This window comes from Typopeltis vanoorti, chromosome 17 (assembly GCF_054136105.1).
Source record: "Typopeltis vanoorti isolate ZY-2024b chromosome 17, IOZ_Tvanoo_1.0, whole genome shotgun sequence".
In the NCBI taxonomy this organism is placed as follows: Eukaryota; Metazoa; Arthropoda; class Arachnida; order Uropygi; family Thelyphonidae; genus Typopeltis; species Typopeltis vanoorti.
Window position 1 is genome coordinate 79,425,534 of NC_143565.1, and position 18,808 is coordinate 79,444,341.

An 18,808-nucleotide genomic window follows, 5' to 3' on the forward strand; every position below is an offset into this window, starting at 1 on the left:
GTACACAGCTTGTGATCTCTTCTTCTCAAAGTGCATCACCTTACAGTTGGCCACATTATATGCTATGTTTTTTAAGCTTATTTAAATGTTCTGTAATTCTTTTAAATTTTCTTTATATTGGGTGCTTTAAGTACTCTTTAAAGCTCTAGCAGAAAGATTTACTGGATAAGGAAAATAACTACTGAATGGAAAACATCAAAGACCATAATTCTGCATAAAAAAGGTAATAAAGAAGACATTAGTAACTACAGACCCATCTGTCTATTAACACACACACATAAAATATTCGCCAGAGTCATCCTAAACAGAATGCAAACCTCCATCAACTAAAATAGCTGCAACAGGCCGGTTTCAAAAAAGGCTTTTCAACAGTAAATCACATTCAAACTATTACTCAGCTAACAGAAAGATGCAGAAAATACCAGATTCCACTTTGTCTTCTTTTTATAGATTTTAAAAAGGCATTTGAAACTGTTGAACATAATGCAGTATTCCAAGCTTTAATAGAACAAGGTGTAGAAAAAGCATACATCCAACTCATAAAAGATATCTACAAAGAAGGCACAACAAATATCACCCTTTTTAATCACCTGATTAAAATTAATCAGGTGATTAAAAATGTTCATCGAAAAACTGACATGAAAGGGGGAATAAACATCGATGGTGAAATGTTAAATATCCTATTATTCGCCAATGATGTGGTATTAATATCTCACTCACCCAAACTCTTAGAATCAATGCTGAATAACATAAGCCAAAACTGCCAAAAAATTGGAGTGGAAATACATCCGGACAAAACAAGATGGATGAAAAACAAATATTGTAAAGATTATACAATCACTCTAGAATCCCACACCATCGAAAAAGTTGAATATTACATCTACCTCAGCCAGTCCATAAAAATGAATAATGATATATCAAATGAAATAGCAAGGAGAAAAAGAGCTGCTTGGATAGCCTTCAACAAAATAAAATCAACAATTACCAACCAAAACATAGACATAGAAATAAGAGCCCATCTTTTCAATAGTCACATCTTACCAGCATTAACTTATGGCAGTGAAACTTAATAACAACGTGCAATAGAAAGAATGTGCAATGTAAATAAAATAGACCACATAAGACACACAGAAATCAGGAAGAAGTCTGTACTCAAAAGATGTAATAAAAGCAATCTACAGGACATCTCGCCAGAATGAGTCAACAGATGGACAGTCAGAGTAACAAACTGGTATCCAAGAGATACCAAAAGGAAACCTGGAAGACCAGCCTTAAGGTGGGAGGACCCAATGATTAAGAAAGTCAGAAGAAAATGGAGAAGAAAGGCCCAAGACAGTAATAGCTGGACTATTTACGACCTGCAGTCATGGAGAAATCCTAACTGAAATCACAGTTCCATCAAGGTAATCAATTGGGTGCTTTAATTATTATGAGCAACACTAATCATTGATCACCTTTCAAAAATTCATCTGTAGTTTAGTTGCAAGGGGATGACATTTTATCTTTGGTTGGAAAGGCTTAGATTGAATCCTGTCTGAAATTCATGGTACATTATAAAGCCTTTTTCAGCTGAAGAAATATAGAAAGTTTAGATTTTAGTTTATATATTAAATTCTTATCATTGGTTACACCGATTGTAAAAACAGGCCACCAGTGGTATCATATTTCTATACTGAAATCTAAGCAAGCACAGAGCTAAGATTCTAGATATATGTATATTGATATGATAATTCTTTCCTGTTCTTAAAAATCAATCTTAACTTCAATGGTGATTGTTTTCTTAACTGCCACTGGACTTATTTTAATAGAAACAGTTTTTTTATCTCTTCAGTGAAAAGAATTATTTTCCTGGAAACCAGTTTTCTCTTACAAAAAGTTCAGACTCGGACAATAAGATTCTCAATTTAGAACACCTGGCATTTTTCCTTAAAGATTTCCAAGGAAATATCATTAAATCATTACTGTTCTAATGGAATTTTTAATATGCAGTAATCATTTCTCCTTTTCTATCAGAAACTTCATTTATCAAGTTCCAAATTTCCTTTGATTTCATTCACAACCATTATTTCAGTTACCTTTGTAACATAAAGGTAACTTTGTAAATAATTCAAGTGTTTAAACATAAGACAAAATCATACAAGAATAAAATATGAACTGGAAACTTATAAGTGAGATTTTACACTAAAAAGCTGAATATTAATGTGAATAGTGTGATTATTTTCCTGTTAAATTTTGAAGAGATTACCATGAAGACAGTATTATTGTCAATTTGCCACTTTCTAAAAATAAGCAGAATACTGCTCTTACAATCTGCAAGTTAATGTTGGTGTGCTAAGAATTGTCAAGAATCATTCCTGTTTGCATATTATAGGTCTTAATTAATCTATTTTATTCAAATTAAGGGGATATTAAATCCCACATTGTTTTAAAACTGAATAAAAAACTCAAAGATTGGAATCAGAGAGTTTCATGCGAAAATAGTATAATAAACTATAAAAGTATTGGCGGTTACTAGCATGAGCTAATGCAAGTAGTCCTAGTACGTAGTACAATCTCAGGCAACTCGTTGCAAAGGTGGGGAAAGTTCTGATCGCTAATCTTGGTATTTTCCATAATGTAAAAACACATTTCCTAGGAAATGTATGCTGTTATTACATTATGGTGGGAGGTTCACTACCCAGACCGGTTTCAGCCTTTTTTGAGGCTCCATCAGTGAGTAGCTAGACCAAATAGATACCAAAGGGTATAGCGAAAAGAACTTATATACTCTGCTATACAAGTTGTCAAACAGGTAAGTAATCTATTTTAGTTTTTAATTTTAAGTAAACTTTTATATAAACTAAAATTTAAAATAAACTCTTTTTAATTCTAAATTTTCTAGAATTTTGATTCTAAATTAAATAGCTCAGAAGCTGATTCATTTTCAACATAAGAAACCAGGCCTAAATCTAAATAGGTAACTAAGGCTTTTTTCCCAGCTCATTTCATTCACAACCCCACGTCTGGAGATAATTTAGTGGTTGTGCCACACAAGCTGTTCTTATTACTTATGTAATAAGAACAGCTTGTAGGATTGCTACGTTAGATAAAATATAAATTCTTAATGGAATCTGTGACATAGTACATGTAGTGAAATTTGTACATGGACACAATAGAAATTCAGTTTTTGTTACAAAATATTTTTATCACTTACAGAAATAAACATATATTTATGTTTGAAAATAACAGTCCATCCTCTGTGTTAATAAAACAAGCAAATAACACATGCTAGAAAGATAACATACAAAAACTGAAATAGCCATACTATGGATATAACTTTAAAAATTATAACTACAGTTGCTTATGATCAAAATCTCCCAAGATTTATGCATGAATAAGCAACCATTCCAGTTTAAATTAGGAAAATGAAACATGACCTGAGAACTTTATTTGTGTAAACATTCATGCTTAAACACATGCCTATTCTGTGGACCAGGCATGTCTTCCAAAGGATCCTGTGTTCAGTGTCATCTTCATTCTGTGACTCTACATATGAGTTTCCGGTATTGGATATAGTTTTGGTGTTTGTTAATTCTTTTCCATTAGTCAGCTTTAGTAGCCAGCTTGTCAGAAATATGAAAAATGACCTTCATCATAGTTGCTTACTTATTCTTAGCAGCAGGTAGAAAACTAGAGAATTTCTTGATAGAAAAAATTGGTATAAGATGATAGTTACTCAAACTTCTAGCAGTTGTTCAGACATATCAAAATGTAAGAGATAGGAACTCTGTATTCTACGATGATATCCTGGGGAATCAGACTATATGATCAATAACCAGCTGGGTTACACTCAGGATATTATTGTATGAAGTTCTTGTCAGAAACCTAAAGCAGAAGCACAATTTTTGTAGACCTTGTTAAATAAATAAGTATCAGGGCTTAGTGGCAGTTTATGTTAATTTATTTAATAGTATTAATTCACAACACAAGAATAATAAGAAAATTATTAATATTTATTTAACTGATTTGCTGATTTTTTGTTGTTATTATATCCAGCATCTTTAGAGCACAAAAACAGTTTTTCACAATACATGAACAGAGAAAATTTTGTTAATAATGGGAACAGTTAAAAAATTGTAATAGACAACACAAGGAACTGAAGTTCTAATTGGCACCATCTATTGTTGGATAAAGAGAGAGAGAGAGAGAGAAAAAAAACAACTATTAAATTTTTTGTATTAATAAATTTTCAACAAATGGGGCTGGATATGAAACTTGTGATCTAAATAAAAGGGTGACTGATGGACAGACATGAAGAAATAGTATATGGAGGAGCAGAATCCAGGAAAAGGCAGGTGACTAGAGGTGTGCCACACTGCGCTGTGCTTGGACCACTGTTGTTTAATTTTTGAGCATAAATAATACAGGAAATAATTTAAAAGGAGATATTTAGTTGTTTGCTGATGATGCAAAGTTAGGGTGGGTAATAGTTAATCAAGGTGATGTAGAAAGCTTGCAGGGTGATTTGAATAGGCTGACAGTATGTGCAAAACATAATGGATGTCAATTTAATTTGGAAAAGTTTAAAATTATGCATTTTGGGATACGAAGATTGCATACTTTGTACTATACTCCAGGAAATTGATGAAGCCGGGGATTTGGGTTTAGTAGTAGATAGAGAGTTGAAGTTTAGAGGGCATATTGGTAAAATAGTCAGGATAGTTCACAGAATTACTTGGTTATTGAAGAACACACTAATAAGCAGAGATAAGGAAGTTATCATTCCTCTTTATAAAGCCTTAATACCTATCGACCATGTCTGGATTACTGTGCTCAAGTCTGGTCGCATGGGTTTCTTGGGGATGAGGAAGTAGTGGAGAGGATCCAGAGGCAAGTGAATAAGATGGTGAGTGTCTGTGAAATACTCCCTATGAGAATAGATTGAGGGCTTGTGGATTGCAAAAGTTGGTTGAGTAGCAAAAAAAAATGCATATGATAGAAACATGTAAATTACTTAAAAGATTTTATAGGATTGATGCAGGGGAAATGTTTCACCTAGGCTAGAGAGGACAGAACAAGAGGTCATTCCTGGAAGTTGAGTATGATAGCTAATAATGATAACTAATAATTAAGGAATTGACAGCGTACACTAGAAATATAAATTAAATAAACTTTAATATATACTTTCCGATATTTCGGCAAATGTCACGTTGCCATCTTCTTGGGAACTTATTACAAAGACAAGTGCACACAAGTACTACATAACAGCAAATGAGAACCGAAGCTAGGAAGCTAATGTTTTCCTAAAGTCCTGATGGTACCCCTTGGTGGGCTATATTGGTAGTTCTTGGCCTTTGGGCTGAAGTTCTGATAAATGTTTCCCAAATTTGGGGCAGTCTCATGCATCCAAATTTGTTGAGGTTTGGCATGTTCCTAAGGGCTGAGGCTGATTCCATGAATAGTCTTTCATATTTGAACTAGCTGCGGTCTATTACTGTGGCTTTCTTCCATCTTATTCTGTGGCAAGTATCCAGAGCGTGGTCTGCAAGCCCAAAGTGGCTGTACTTGTAAAATCGGATGTAATCCTTGTGTTCTGAGACTCTGATATTTGCTGTCCTGCCTGTTTGGCCAAAGTAGGACAGTTTACAGCTGCAAGGGACCTGGTATACACTAGGTAGGTCTAAGGGAAGTGGTTGGTCTTTAGTGGAGCAGATAAGGGATGCCAATTTTCTATGTGGTCTGTAACAGGTGGTCAAGTCATGTTTTTTTAAAATTTTGTTGATTTTTTCCGAGGCGCCTCGGATGTAGGGAATGGTGATGGATTTAGAGTAATCTTTTTTGTGAAGGGGAGGGGATGGTGGGTTGTGGATTACTGGGTTAAGTATTTTTTGGATTCTTTTGGCGGGGGGTAGCCATTGGCTGAAAAAGTGTCAGTTGGAAGTTGAGTAAGAGTGTGGAGTGTGGTTAAGAAAGATGTGAGAGCTAGACGTTTTGTTTAGGTAGAGCTACCAATGGTAAATTTACAATGACACAATCTTGATGTAATTGCAGTTGTCCCATAGTACTACAGTGTTGGAGGATGTCAAATTTTTTCTGGCATTTGACTTTTTTGAATTCTTTATCCGACATTGCTTCAGAGATGTTGATAATGATTTCCTACAGTTCAGGTTTAAAATATCACATAGTTTGTTGCATACGGTGTTGATAGCTGCATTTATTTTTCACAACTCCACACAAGTAGCCCTAATTTGTTCATGCAGTAGTGCTAGACTAGCCCATTTGTAAATACATAGGGCTTTGGTCAAATGAAACTTGCTTTTAATTTTGACACAGTTCAGTATTGTATTGACACAGTTCAGCAGGTCTTTAAGAAGGATAACTTGTTTAGCTGCCATGCAGATTTTATCTTCCAATTATTAAATCGCCTTGCCTTAAATAAAGTTTAAATGATGCCAATCTTCAGGGAAGAAAAATGAGCTGAATCTTGTATATATCTGCATGGATGGCAAGTTTTTTCTAAACACAACTAGGGTGCTATGGGTAGTTCACGAAAGCATGATGTCTTGAAAAGGCAGACTGCCAGCCAGCACTCTTCTTTTTCATAGTGAATGTGATTCACAATTTAAGGTTGTCAATTGTTGTAAGAAAGGGATTGTGTCATTTTCTGAGTGTGGGCAGATTGCAGATACAGCATAAGCATAATAGACCAAGTGAGATTTGAGTTGAATGGAAAACAAAAACAAGTATTGTATTCAACGTTGTCCATGAAATGTAGGTAAGGAATCTGTTTAGACAGTAGCAAAGTAATGTTCTTAACAAGTGCTTTTGTCTAGCTTCTTTTGAGAGGCATTCTCCACTGTATGTCAGTGGGAAGGGGAGGAGAGAGAGTCTGCTTACAATACAAAGCATGTAACTTTGTAGCAGAAGGATCCATGTAAAGCACTTGTTTGTGGTACATCACTGGAATGGACCTTCCAGCAGTTCTACTGGCCCTTTTCTTTCTTATTCTGTTACTATGGTTTTTCTTCCCATATTCTTCACACTACTTCTTTCTCCCGAGTCTTTTTTATTATTCTGTCTTCTAGACCAGCACTTCCCAAACTGTGGGCCTTGGCCCCCTTGGGGACTGTAGGTTTTGTTGAGGGAGGCCATGAAATAATAAAAACAAATTTAAAATCTTTTAAGATAAGTAGAATTTTTTTATCTTAAAAGAAATGTATTTATTTTTTATTGTTTATTATTTCTTTTTTGTTATTTTTTATATTTTAATGGAAAAAAAAACACACATTGGTGTGGGTTCACAAATTTTGCTTCCTGCATATTTCGGCGCTTAATGAATATTAGTAAACATATGCTTATTCATATAAGTTTCATTTCAAAGCAGAAATCTAAGAATTGCAGTTTCAAATATTTCACCTGATATTGGTGTAGCAGTATTGAAACGGATCCATCACATTAAATTGTTATTAAACTTCTTTTATGTTTTTAATTCTTTCTTTATTACTAATCGTTTTATGTTTCATGTGCTTGTACTGCAAAATGTACAATAACAATATCATTATCATTATTACGGGCTACTCCAGGGAGTCCTTAGACTCATCGAGGGAGGCCCTAAACATCATGTTCACACAGCTGTTCAACATTCTCACAGTATCTATCATACATTGCCTTGAACTCGCTCACTGTCATAACACCCACAACAGACTCTGGCAGCTTATTCCACTCATTTACCACTCTAAAAGTAAAGAACCCAGCTCTAACACCCCTGCTAACCACGCTCTTGCCTAGCTTCCATGGGTGTCCCCTAGTTCTCCCACCACCAGTCCTGATCTCAAAAATATCCTCTGAATTAATCCTATAGAATCCTTTTAGCAATTTGAATGTCTCAATCATATCTCCCCTTTTCCGCCTATCAACTAGTTTCTGCAACCCACAAATCTTCAACCTGTTCTCATATGGTTCATTCCATAGACCTGCTATCATCTTAGTCACTCGCCTCTGGATCCTCTCCACCTCCTCCCCATCAAGAAGGAACCGAGGTGACCAAATCTGGGCACAGTAGTCAAGATGAGGTCTTATCAGGTCTTGGTACAGAGGTACAATAACTTGCTTGTCTCTGCTCGTCAAGGTATTTTTCAACAACCAAGTGAGTTGATGAGCTGATTTAGCTACTTTCGCAATGTGCCCCCTAAACTTCATCTCCCTATCCACCAACACTCCCAAGTCCCTGGCCTCATCAATCTCATGGAGTACAGTTCCACCAATGTGGTATACTGCTGCTAATCTTTTCACTCCGAAATGCATAACCTTACATTTTGTCACATTAAATTGACATCCATTCTCCTTAGTCCAGAACTCCAATCTATCTAAGTCATCTTGCAAGACTTTGACATCTTCTGCATTCACTATCGCCCTACCCAACTTTGCATCATCAGCGAACAAATGAACTGTCCCACTTAGACCCTTCCCTATATCGTTAATGAACAGATTAAACAGCAGTGGTCCAAGAACAGAACCCTGTGGCACACTACTAGTCACAGGCCGTCTTTTGGACTCTACTCCTGAATAAACTACTCTTTGATATCTCTCCATCTCACCAACCCTATATCCATTCCCATATTTTGTAGTTTACAGATTAGAATTCCATGTGGTATCCTGTCAAACGCCTTTGCCAGGTCCAGCAGTATCACTGTAAACCCATTTCCCTTATCCAGTTCATCTGTCACCTTGTTATAAAACTTGAGCAAGTTACTGAGGCATGATCTACCCTTCACAAAGCCATGCTCTCCTCTGTACAGTATCTCATTTTCATCAATCCATTCCTGTATTTTTCCCTTGACTACTTTCTCCAAGACCTTGACAACGACTCCTGATATGCTGATCGGTCGGTAATTTGTAACCATAGTCTTGGGTCCTCCTTTATGCAGTGAAACTATTTTCCCCTCTTTCCACGCCTTCGGGACCAAGCCAGACCCAAGACTCAGATTAAACAACATGGTCAAGGGCACTGATAATTCATTAGCCGCTTCATGCAAGACCCGTGCCGGTATACCATCCAGTCCCACAGATGTATTCACATTAAGGTTCTGTAATAGACTATTCACCTCCACTTCATTCATCACAATTCCCGTATAAACTAATGGTTCCTTCATTTTTTCAACGTCAGCACCTGGATGATATACTTTTGCAAAGTGCTCGCTCAGTAACTCCACTATATCGACTGGTTCAGTGAACTCTTTACCATCGTCATTCCTTAAAATCATTTTGCCATGTACAGTTTTTTCTTGCTTACAGCATATTGAAAGAACTGTTTGGAATTCTCTTTTGCTTGCATAGCTAGTTTCCTTTCATAATCGGCTTTTGCCGTTTTTACCACACTCGTTACCCTTCTAGCCTGCACTTTATACCGTTCGTGTGCCTGCAGGTCACCCCTTTCTTTATCGTCATTCCTTAAAATCATTTTGCCATGTACAGTTTTTTCTTGCTTACAGCATATTGAAAGAACTGTTTGGAATTCTCTTTTGCTTGCATAGCTAGTTTCCTTTCATAATCGGCTTTTGCCGTTTTTACCACACTCGTTACCCTTCTAGCCTGCACTTTATACCGTTCGTGTGCCTGCAGGTCACCCCTTTCTTTAAATTCCCTCCATAGTTGTTTCTTTTTTTGCAGCTCAAGCTTAATGGTGTTATTCATCCATTTAACCCCTACTTGTTTCACTATTCGGACCTTAGGTATACAATCAGCCATAACCTCCTGTAAATGCTCTTTGACCACTTCCCATGCTCTATCGACGTCCAGCCCTTGCAGTTGTACATGCCATGGCACTGATCCAAGCAATCTCCTAAGCTTGTCATACTTGCCAGCACGGTAATTCCACATATACCCTGTCTTAATCACAAATTGCACACCTTTAGCCACCTCCCAGGTCAAGACCTTATGATCACTCTCACCAATAGGTGGCAACATGGTCATATTCATTACAGTCAAATTTTGAGATGCAATTACCAGGTCAAGCACTCTCACACCCCTAGTATTTTCAATTACATGCTGTTTCAGATAGTTATCCCTTAATAATTGAATAAAATCCATTTCCTTCCTCACATGTGTCCTCTCCTCCTTCCAATCAATGTTACCATAGTTGAAATCCCCCATAATAATTACCCTCCTTCCACTCATTTCATCAATTTGTTTATGCATACCATCTCCACCATCTATTCCATCACCTGGTCTATAGCAGCACCCAACTGTATATTTTATTCTGCCAGTGTCAATCTCACACCAAATAGCCTCAAATGAGCTCCTTTCACTATCCTGCAATACTTCAATTCTCCTTGGCTGCAGTTCATCAGCTATCATCAATAACACCCCTCCCCCAATTTTATTCTCTCTGTCCCTCCTAAACATACTATAACCTACACATTCTATCCCACTAACTATATCATCTTCCGTCAGCCATGTTTCACTAATGCCAATAACCTGTGGCCAGGATGAGCCAATCAAGGCCAACAATTCTTCCTTCTTGTTCCTAATACTCCTGGCATTAGTATACATGAATTGCAGTGATCCCTTTGTCCCACCCCTATCTTGATGCGTTATTCTAAATGTCCCATTCCCATTTTTTTTGTCTTTAGTGCTGGCTCAGGTACATTATATACATTTTTACACTCAACTGTCTCACTTATGTCTGGATATCCACTTCCCCCCCCTCCTTGGTAGTTCTAGTTTCCCTGGTTCTGCACATCCATTTTCACTTCATTCAGCAATACTTTTTCCAGTCTCCGCACACCAAGTCCATTTAAATGCAGGCCATCCATCTTGTATAAGTCCTTTCACCCATCAAACACATTCCACACCACACTGTCCGCATAACCTGCGCATAATGTCATTTGCGATTATGGCCCTCCTTCTAAACTCCTCTCTGTCATACTGCGGTAACAGACTCATCATTCTAACTCTGTCACTCTTTTCTTTCGCTACCTTTAACAATACTTTCAAGTCCTCTCTCATAAAAAATTTATCACCTTTCAATTCATTCGTACCTGCCACAATTATTAATTCTTTCACCCTCTGTTTTTGCACTCTAATACTCTCACTTACATCCTTAAATTTCGCACCCAGTAAGTACGATTTAGTTACACTCCCATCTATTACTCCTCTTAATAACGAGTCACCATACAACACTCTTTCCTTCATTTCGGAAACTCTCCCACGCTGTTTATTTACGTTAGCCGACTCACTCTGGAAAGAGTTTTGCAGGTGCTCTAATTGCCGCTGCGCATTTTGTATCACTGCGCGCAACCTAGCAATCTCACCTCTTACAAATAATTCCTCATTTTTTTTATCATTCAAACCATTTTCTCTTTCTGTATAATTGCTCTCACTCTTTCTTAGATCACCGCTCACATTGCCATCTTGTACACCGCAATTCCCTATCAAGCCACTAATTTCACTCGCATTCTGGCTTTCTTCAACCATAACTGTCTCACAACCTGACACATACTTCGACTCCTCACTTTGCATACACTTTCTACACATTCTCCCACCACTATCACTTTCAATCCAAACTCCAGCCTCATTCGGGAATGCATACATTCCACACACATCACATTGAACAAATTCTCTCACATTATAGTTTTTGAACAATGGCATCGTATTTTTGGACGCCATTATCTTACGTCGCGTTGGCACCATATTCAAATCTATGAAACGTATCGTTAAATACTAAATTAATTAACGGAATTTACACCAAAATCACACAGACACAACAAGCTACCAAATTTAAACAATATTATGTTATGATTTTAACATATATTCTAATTTCCATTCAAAATTGTACTTAGCTTTCGGGAGCTCCCTGAAAACACGACCGTTCGCCTGGCCCTCTAGCGGCAACCCCCCATATTATATATATCTATCTATATAAAAATATGAGATAATTATGTGCCATGTCAAATGTGTATGTAAGATGCTAAAAATGTAATATTTGCATTTGATTTTTGCAATATTCACTGTGTATGTTTTGTATCGAATATAAATATAATAAATATTATAATAATATATGTCTATATTATGATTTTTTTTCGAGGGGGAGGGCCATGAAATATTTTAATTTTTCCAAAGGGGGCCCTGACATCCAGAGGTTTGGGAAGCACTGTTCTAGACAACTGTCTCAGGGATCCTGGTAGCTTGCAACACTTTGGCCTCTGCTTCAGCAAAACAGGCAGTCTTAGATGGCCTGACCAAAATCAGTCAGCTAGCGGGCTTGAATGGAAATAATCTCTTTAATTCTGGCAAATGTAGGAATAACATGTGAATCATGGTATCTTTTTTCAGAGGAGTTAATTGGAGAAATGAATCTTAACTTGCAGAACAGAACCTTGCCTAATTTACAGATTTGTTTCATAAATTCATCCCTATGAAATATGATAAGGCAAACTCTGAGCCTGTGACATACTAAATATAGGGTAAATACACAGACAGTAGAAATGCAAAATATTTTTAGTGATAATAGAAATCAGCAAAAAATTTGGACTGAAAGTAATAGTCCATCCACAGTGTTTAAAGCTTGAAATATTCCGATCCTAAGCAAATAAAGCAAACGATACCTTTTTACTAAAACGTTTGTACTTACACAGATCATTTAAAAAAAAAAATAAATAAATAAAATATCAATGGGAGTCACCAAAAAACTGAAATTTATTATTATTATTATTACTATTTTAGTTATATGAGTTATATAATTTATGTGATTGTTCCATCTACTTTGAACAGTCAACTGGTTATTGTATGTTTTGCTCTGTTTTGAATTCTTGTTTTATTAACATTGATTATGAACTGTCAGTTTCAGTCAGGAATATTTGTTGATTAGAAGTCATCAAAAATCCTCAGAATGTTGTAGTCATTTAAGACTTTCATATAAATTTTTGAGAAATTAAATGAAGGCCATGACCCACCAAGATTACAAACATAGATAAGCTATTAAATTATCAATGTCTCTTCTCTTTCCCCTCCCCTCCAGAATACCATGGTTTCTTTGGTATTCGTGTTTTCATTCTTGTGAATTGAGTACAGTTTATTAATACATATTGTTTATTATTCAAAACAATATAATATCACACTTAATTATGATTTGATGAATGCTGATATGCACATCATGCATGTGTTCCATTGTAGTCACCATATTAAATCGCAAGTGGAAATGGATAAGCAGTGCACACATCTTTTAAAATCATACTATCTGTGCCACTTGTATGGTTAGTTTATCAACTTTGACTAAATAGCATTGCAATGCAAAATGAGATTGTTCTCTTCATTTATTTGAAGAGAACAATCTCATTGTTCTCTTCAAAACAATGAGATTGTTCCATGTTCCATTTTTCCCATATTCCTGTGGCATAGTAGTATGTCATAAATTAGTTGAAAATTTATTCTCTGTTGAGGAAGAAAGGAAGTAATAACCAGGCATTGGATACAGATCAACTTATCATAATACAGAATGTTTTCAGTTCAGTTTTGTAAATCCAGTTATCATGCGAGGCCACTTGTGAACTGCATGTCTCATAGTTTTTAATGTATACGGTGCTGTGCACAAAAGACAGCCTTAGAACTTGTGAGATTTTAGTAAGTAGATACAAATAAATGACAAACCTGACTTGAAATATTATTATGGTAAGATGCATCAGCATTGTAAAGGAACAAGAGGATGTCACTCTGGAATCAAATATGTGTTGTGGTCTGGCTTCAGATGCTATGATTAACCTATCCTTCTTCTTCAAAGAAGCTCACATGCAATAAGGACATGCTGAATGTCCTTATTACATGCTACAAAATTAAGCAATCCATTGGGTATGACAAGTTTATTTTAGTTTGATAGTCTCATATTTGTCATTTTGGTTGGAGGGGGGGGGTATGGAGATACACTGAAAGTCACAAAATGTTGGAGAAATCTTGCATCTGTGAATGAAAAATCCTGTGTTATTTCTGTTAGTTTATGATGTATATATCATTTTGTTATTGGTAGTAATTCTGACAGACATGCTGTCTTGTTGCACTGTGAAATTTGATGTGTATAACATAAATTTTTATGTCAAAATAGTTGTGTTGAAAATAATTTTTTAGGATGAGTTTCTAATTTTTATTTATTTTCTAGCTCTAAAACAGCAGAAGAAAATCCAGATCCCTATGAGAGGTCATATACACCACCTCTGGAAAATTTGCCAGCACATGTATCCTTACCACAACTGTCACATCAGCCTTCCATTCCTGTTTATAACCCAGCCAAAGAGTTGAGGACAAATTCTTTAAAGTCCTCAAATCAATCTGTTTCCAGCAGCATAAAAGAAGCAGTGCCATTAGATTCATCAAGAGGGAGTGATGTAGATGATTCCTATGAACCTTCATACACACCACCTTTGGAAAAGATGCCCAGAATTGAGAGCATTAACTCTCCTGATATAATAGAAACATCAATTGAGGAGGATGATGGTGATAAACCTTATGATCCTGAAGAATGTGAAAAAAATTTTCAAACACTTAGAGAACAGACTCCTCAGAGACCTGATATTTCACCTTTACTTACACCAGATGGTATAGGCGATTTAATTGAACAAATTTCTAAGAGTTCTAATCCAACAGAATTTACATCATCAGTTTTGGCTTCAATTGCGTCCACACCAGATTTAGAGCAACAGAAACGACTGTTAATGGAACTTACACAAAAAGTTGAAGAAAAGAAATGGTGCATTGAGCAGCAGCGTCTTCAGGCCCTAAGCACTGCTGGAAAGGGAATTACATGTGGTCAGGGTATTTTGAGTTCCTTAACTACTGCACTGAATGATTTTACTGCAGCTAGCAAAAAGTTTGAATTGCTAGATGCAACAGAATCAGCTTTTGTATCAGATTCACCACAGTCACCTGTAAATTTCATCATTCCTGGACTTGGTGATCCTCCTGTGAATGAATCTAGCAGTGAAAACTTTTACCCTTCACAAAACTCTGGTGTAATTGATCTTCCACAGAGCATACAAAATATTTTAAATTCTGTGAAACAGAAGTCTTCTGAACAAGCAAATGAGAAAAAATCCTTAGAAGAAAGCATTTTATTACAGAATAACAGTGGAGTGAGTAATGAAAATATTTCATCTTCTTGTGAAAAAAAAAGCATTTTAGAGGATCCCATTGTAAAACATTTTTCTCAGGTATCATCAGAACTAGTTGCACAGAACAAGGAAATGCCATATACTATAAACAGTTCTGTGGTACTTTCCGAGTATCAGTCATTAATACCGCAAGGATTAAATGCAGTGAATAGTTCAGAAGTAAGTTCTACAACAGGTAATTATAAACATCAAGATCCACGACTGCGAGAAGACCCACGATTAAGAAGCAAAATTTCCCAAATTGAGTCATTACCAGTGTTAGCTGAAGACTATGGACAAACAGTTAAAAGTTCTCTTAGCAGTATGTCAGCATCAGAACTGATTGAACGTGCCCAAAAAGAACTTGAAGGATTAGAATCTAGAGACAGCAACCAAGCTCTGTGGCCACAACAAGAGAACATAACAATCCCACCTCCAACAACTAATGCATTATCATCTAGAGATGCTATGCTATTTCATGGAAATCCATGGGAAGTTTCAAAGGAGCCCCCACCACCTGGAATTGATCTTGACGATATGATGTACCCTTCATTAAGTACTACTTCAAGTGTATTAAGACAAGAGCCACCTTCTTCGGTTGGTTGCCAAAGTTCTTCAAACTTTGCTGTGCCATCTGCAACAAGTGGTGTACCCGAGTCCAGTTATATTCAAAGTAGTACTATTGCATATTTAAATACACCTCCTCCACATCTACCTCCAGCAACTAATATCTTTGCTCCTCAGCCAATGCCACCGCCCCCACCACCACCTCCTCCTCCACCACCCCCACCACCTTCATCACACAGTATTCACCCAGATGAGTGGGGACATTGGCCTCCCAATGAACAGCAAACAGATGACTTGGGATGGCAAAGCAGTCATCCTTACCGTGCACGTGCAAGATGGCAGCAACAGAAAGGTGTATGGGGAAGGTTTAAGGGATCTTCAAATTGGGTACAAAGATCAGATTGGAAAAATAATCAGAGGTGGGAAGGAAGACATGAATGGAACAGATATAAATTTGATAAAAGAAGGGATTACAGAGGAAGGAAATTTTGGAAACGTGATCATGAATGATTGAATAAAACTGCATGTGCTTGATCTGTACAAATATTTTTAATTATGAAAACATTATTCCTTCACAGTGTTTAATGTACTGTCGATCTGATTTTATCAGATTGAACTTAATGGAAAGAACCAATTCTTTTACCTTTTTGTAAAGTGTAGAATTCACTCCAGTATATGGACCATTAGTAGTGGCATTTACTAAATCATCTTTTTTTTTCTCCTTTTTTTTCCCTCACATGATTTAACTTCATAATTGTTGGTACTTTTTTTATGAAACTGGTGTATTATATGCTGCAATTTCATTATGACCTTTTAAGTTTTTACTTAAAAGAAACTGATATGTGAAAATTTGGTGAGAGTGTGTGTAGCACATGCATTGGGTGTATGTGCACAATGTACAAAGAGAGAAAGAGAGAGAGAAAACTCGTCTATTTTGCATGTATCTATATATATATAATATATATATATACACACACACACCTATGATTTTTATAATTATACATTTATATAGATACATGTGTGTGTATTGGATGTGTATGTACACAATGCACACACATACAGAGAGAAATTCGTACATGCTGCATGTATCTATATATATCTATGATTTTTATAATTATACATTTATATAGATACATGGATCTGTATGTGTATACTGTATATGCGGTATTGTCAGAGTAATGGGCACTGTTAGATCTGTGACATTCCCACTTCAATAGATTCACACAAATCATGTACAAAACATATTACTGTTTCTTTTATTTTTAGCAAAGATTTTAACTTGTTCTGTTAGAACAGAACAGCTAACAGAAAAAATTCTTATTAGTGTCCAGTTTTGCATTCTTATATCCATTAATGTACAGTTTTGCTTTACTGCTTCTGTGAATTATATATTTCAGTTATGTAAAGTTTGCTGTACCACCTGTGATGCACTTCCTGTTCTTCATACAATTTGTTTTATTGTCATTTGGGACAAGTGGGAAAGCAAACATGTAGCTGATTTGTACAGATGTGTAGAATAAAAGCTTTGTTATATGTGCTGATGTGTGCATGTGTGCTTATATGTAATAAGTATATAGGCACACATACATGTAGCACACGTGTGCACACACATGTATACATAAATACACATGTATATTTATTTGTCTTTTGTTGTGTTTATTCTCTGGAAACTTTTAGTGCTTTATGTAATATTTCTTAAATGATTATTAACTGTAGATAAGACCAGTTGGAAGGGAAATGGCAAAGTGTGTGCGTGCGTGCGTGCGTGCGTGCGTGCGCGCGTTCGTTCTTCCCTCCCTCCCTCCCTCCCCTCCCAATAGTAACCCAACAAGGAGGTAATTTATTCCTACATGCTCCATTGCTTACAAGTACTGTAAGTACTTGTAAGCAATGGAGCATGTAGATAAAGTACGTGGAGCATGTAGATAATTAACGATAAAGAGTGTTTATCGCTAATTAACATGTGTGTTTTAAATTTTCTTTCTTGGGAAATGTTTTATTTATTGTTATGCACTTAGCATGAGATAATCAAATCATTAGGGCTATGACATTTTATTGCAAGCGAGATCAAGATATTTAATAATGTGAAATGTTCTGGTAAAAATTGTTATAAATACATTATAGATAATGTTTATATAAAACATATTCTTTACCCAGAGATTTTTGTTCAGTGTGCTGTAATCAGTATGAATGATTCGAAAAGATAGAAAAGTAGCATAAGCAATAATGACAGAACGATTACTAATGTAGATTTAGTACCATTACTTAAATAGGGCAGCACTATCTAAATATACAAGGTGTGGCTATTAAATAACGAGACTGGTTACAAAAATGTGGTTTATTATTACAATTGTACAACTTAATTGTTATCCCCTTCAAAATACTCCCCTCCTCTATTTATACATTGTTGGAAGCAGTGCTGCAAGTCATTAGGTGTTATCTGCTTCGGTAGTGCTGCTGTTTTCTCCTTTACCTCATCCACCGACTGAAAATGGGTGCCTTTCAATGCAGATTTCAACTTTGAAAAAAGGTAAAATATGCAGGGAGCTAAGTCCGGCGAGTAAAGTGGATGATCCAACACTGGGATCTTTTTATCAGCTAGATACTGCTTTACAGACAGTGCACTGTGGGCTGGAGCATTGTCCTGATGGAGAATCCAAGCTTCCACAGATCAGATCTATTCTTCCTCACTCATTCTCTCAGCTTAGCTAGAACCTCAAGGTAATAACGTTGATTAACTGTCTGACCCTCTGGTACCCATTCAACCATTACCACACCACTAATATATATATATATATATATATATATAAATCCGATCAGTTTTGACTTGCTCATTCTTGCTTTTTTCATTCTCAGTGACGTAGATTTTCCAGTGCATTGATTGTTTCTGGATTGTATACTGGAAAATCCATGTCTCATCTCATGTGATGATCTTCTCCTGCAAATTCAGCTCCACTGTCAGCTGTTCCATGATGTCAATGCAAATTTGTTTCCAGACGTCTTTCTGTAAAAGGAATTAGAGATAATAAAGGTGACATGAAAACGTGAGAAAAAGATATCCTTGAAGTATGGAGTAATTACTTTGAAAAACTGCTAAATGAAACAAGCAGTGATGACAGCACAGT

General features: G+C 36.1%; 1 protein-coding gene across 8 annotated transcripts in view; it reads left to right on the forward strand.

Moving 5' to 3' along the window:
* The window catches only part of pps (protein partner of snf), a 553,267-nt gene extending 535,945 nt beyond the window's left edge, over positions 1–17,322 (forward strand). For all 8 annotated transcript variants that reach the window (XM_090406767.1, XM_090406772.1, XM_090406773.1 and 5 more), the window contains one exon: positions 14,129–17,322. In XM_090406767.1, coding sequence (XP_090262893.1) covers positions 14,129–16,193 — 2,065 coding nt within the window. In that variant the 3' untranslated portion in view covers positions 16,194–17,322. The remainder of the gene's footprint in view (positions 1–14,128) is intronic.
* Positions 17,323–18,808: the final 1,486 nt, after the last annotated feature.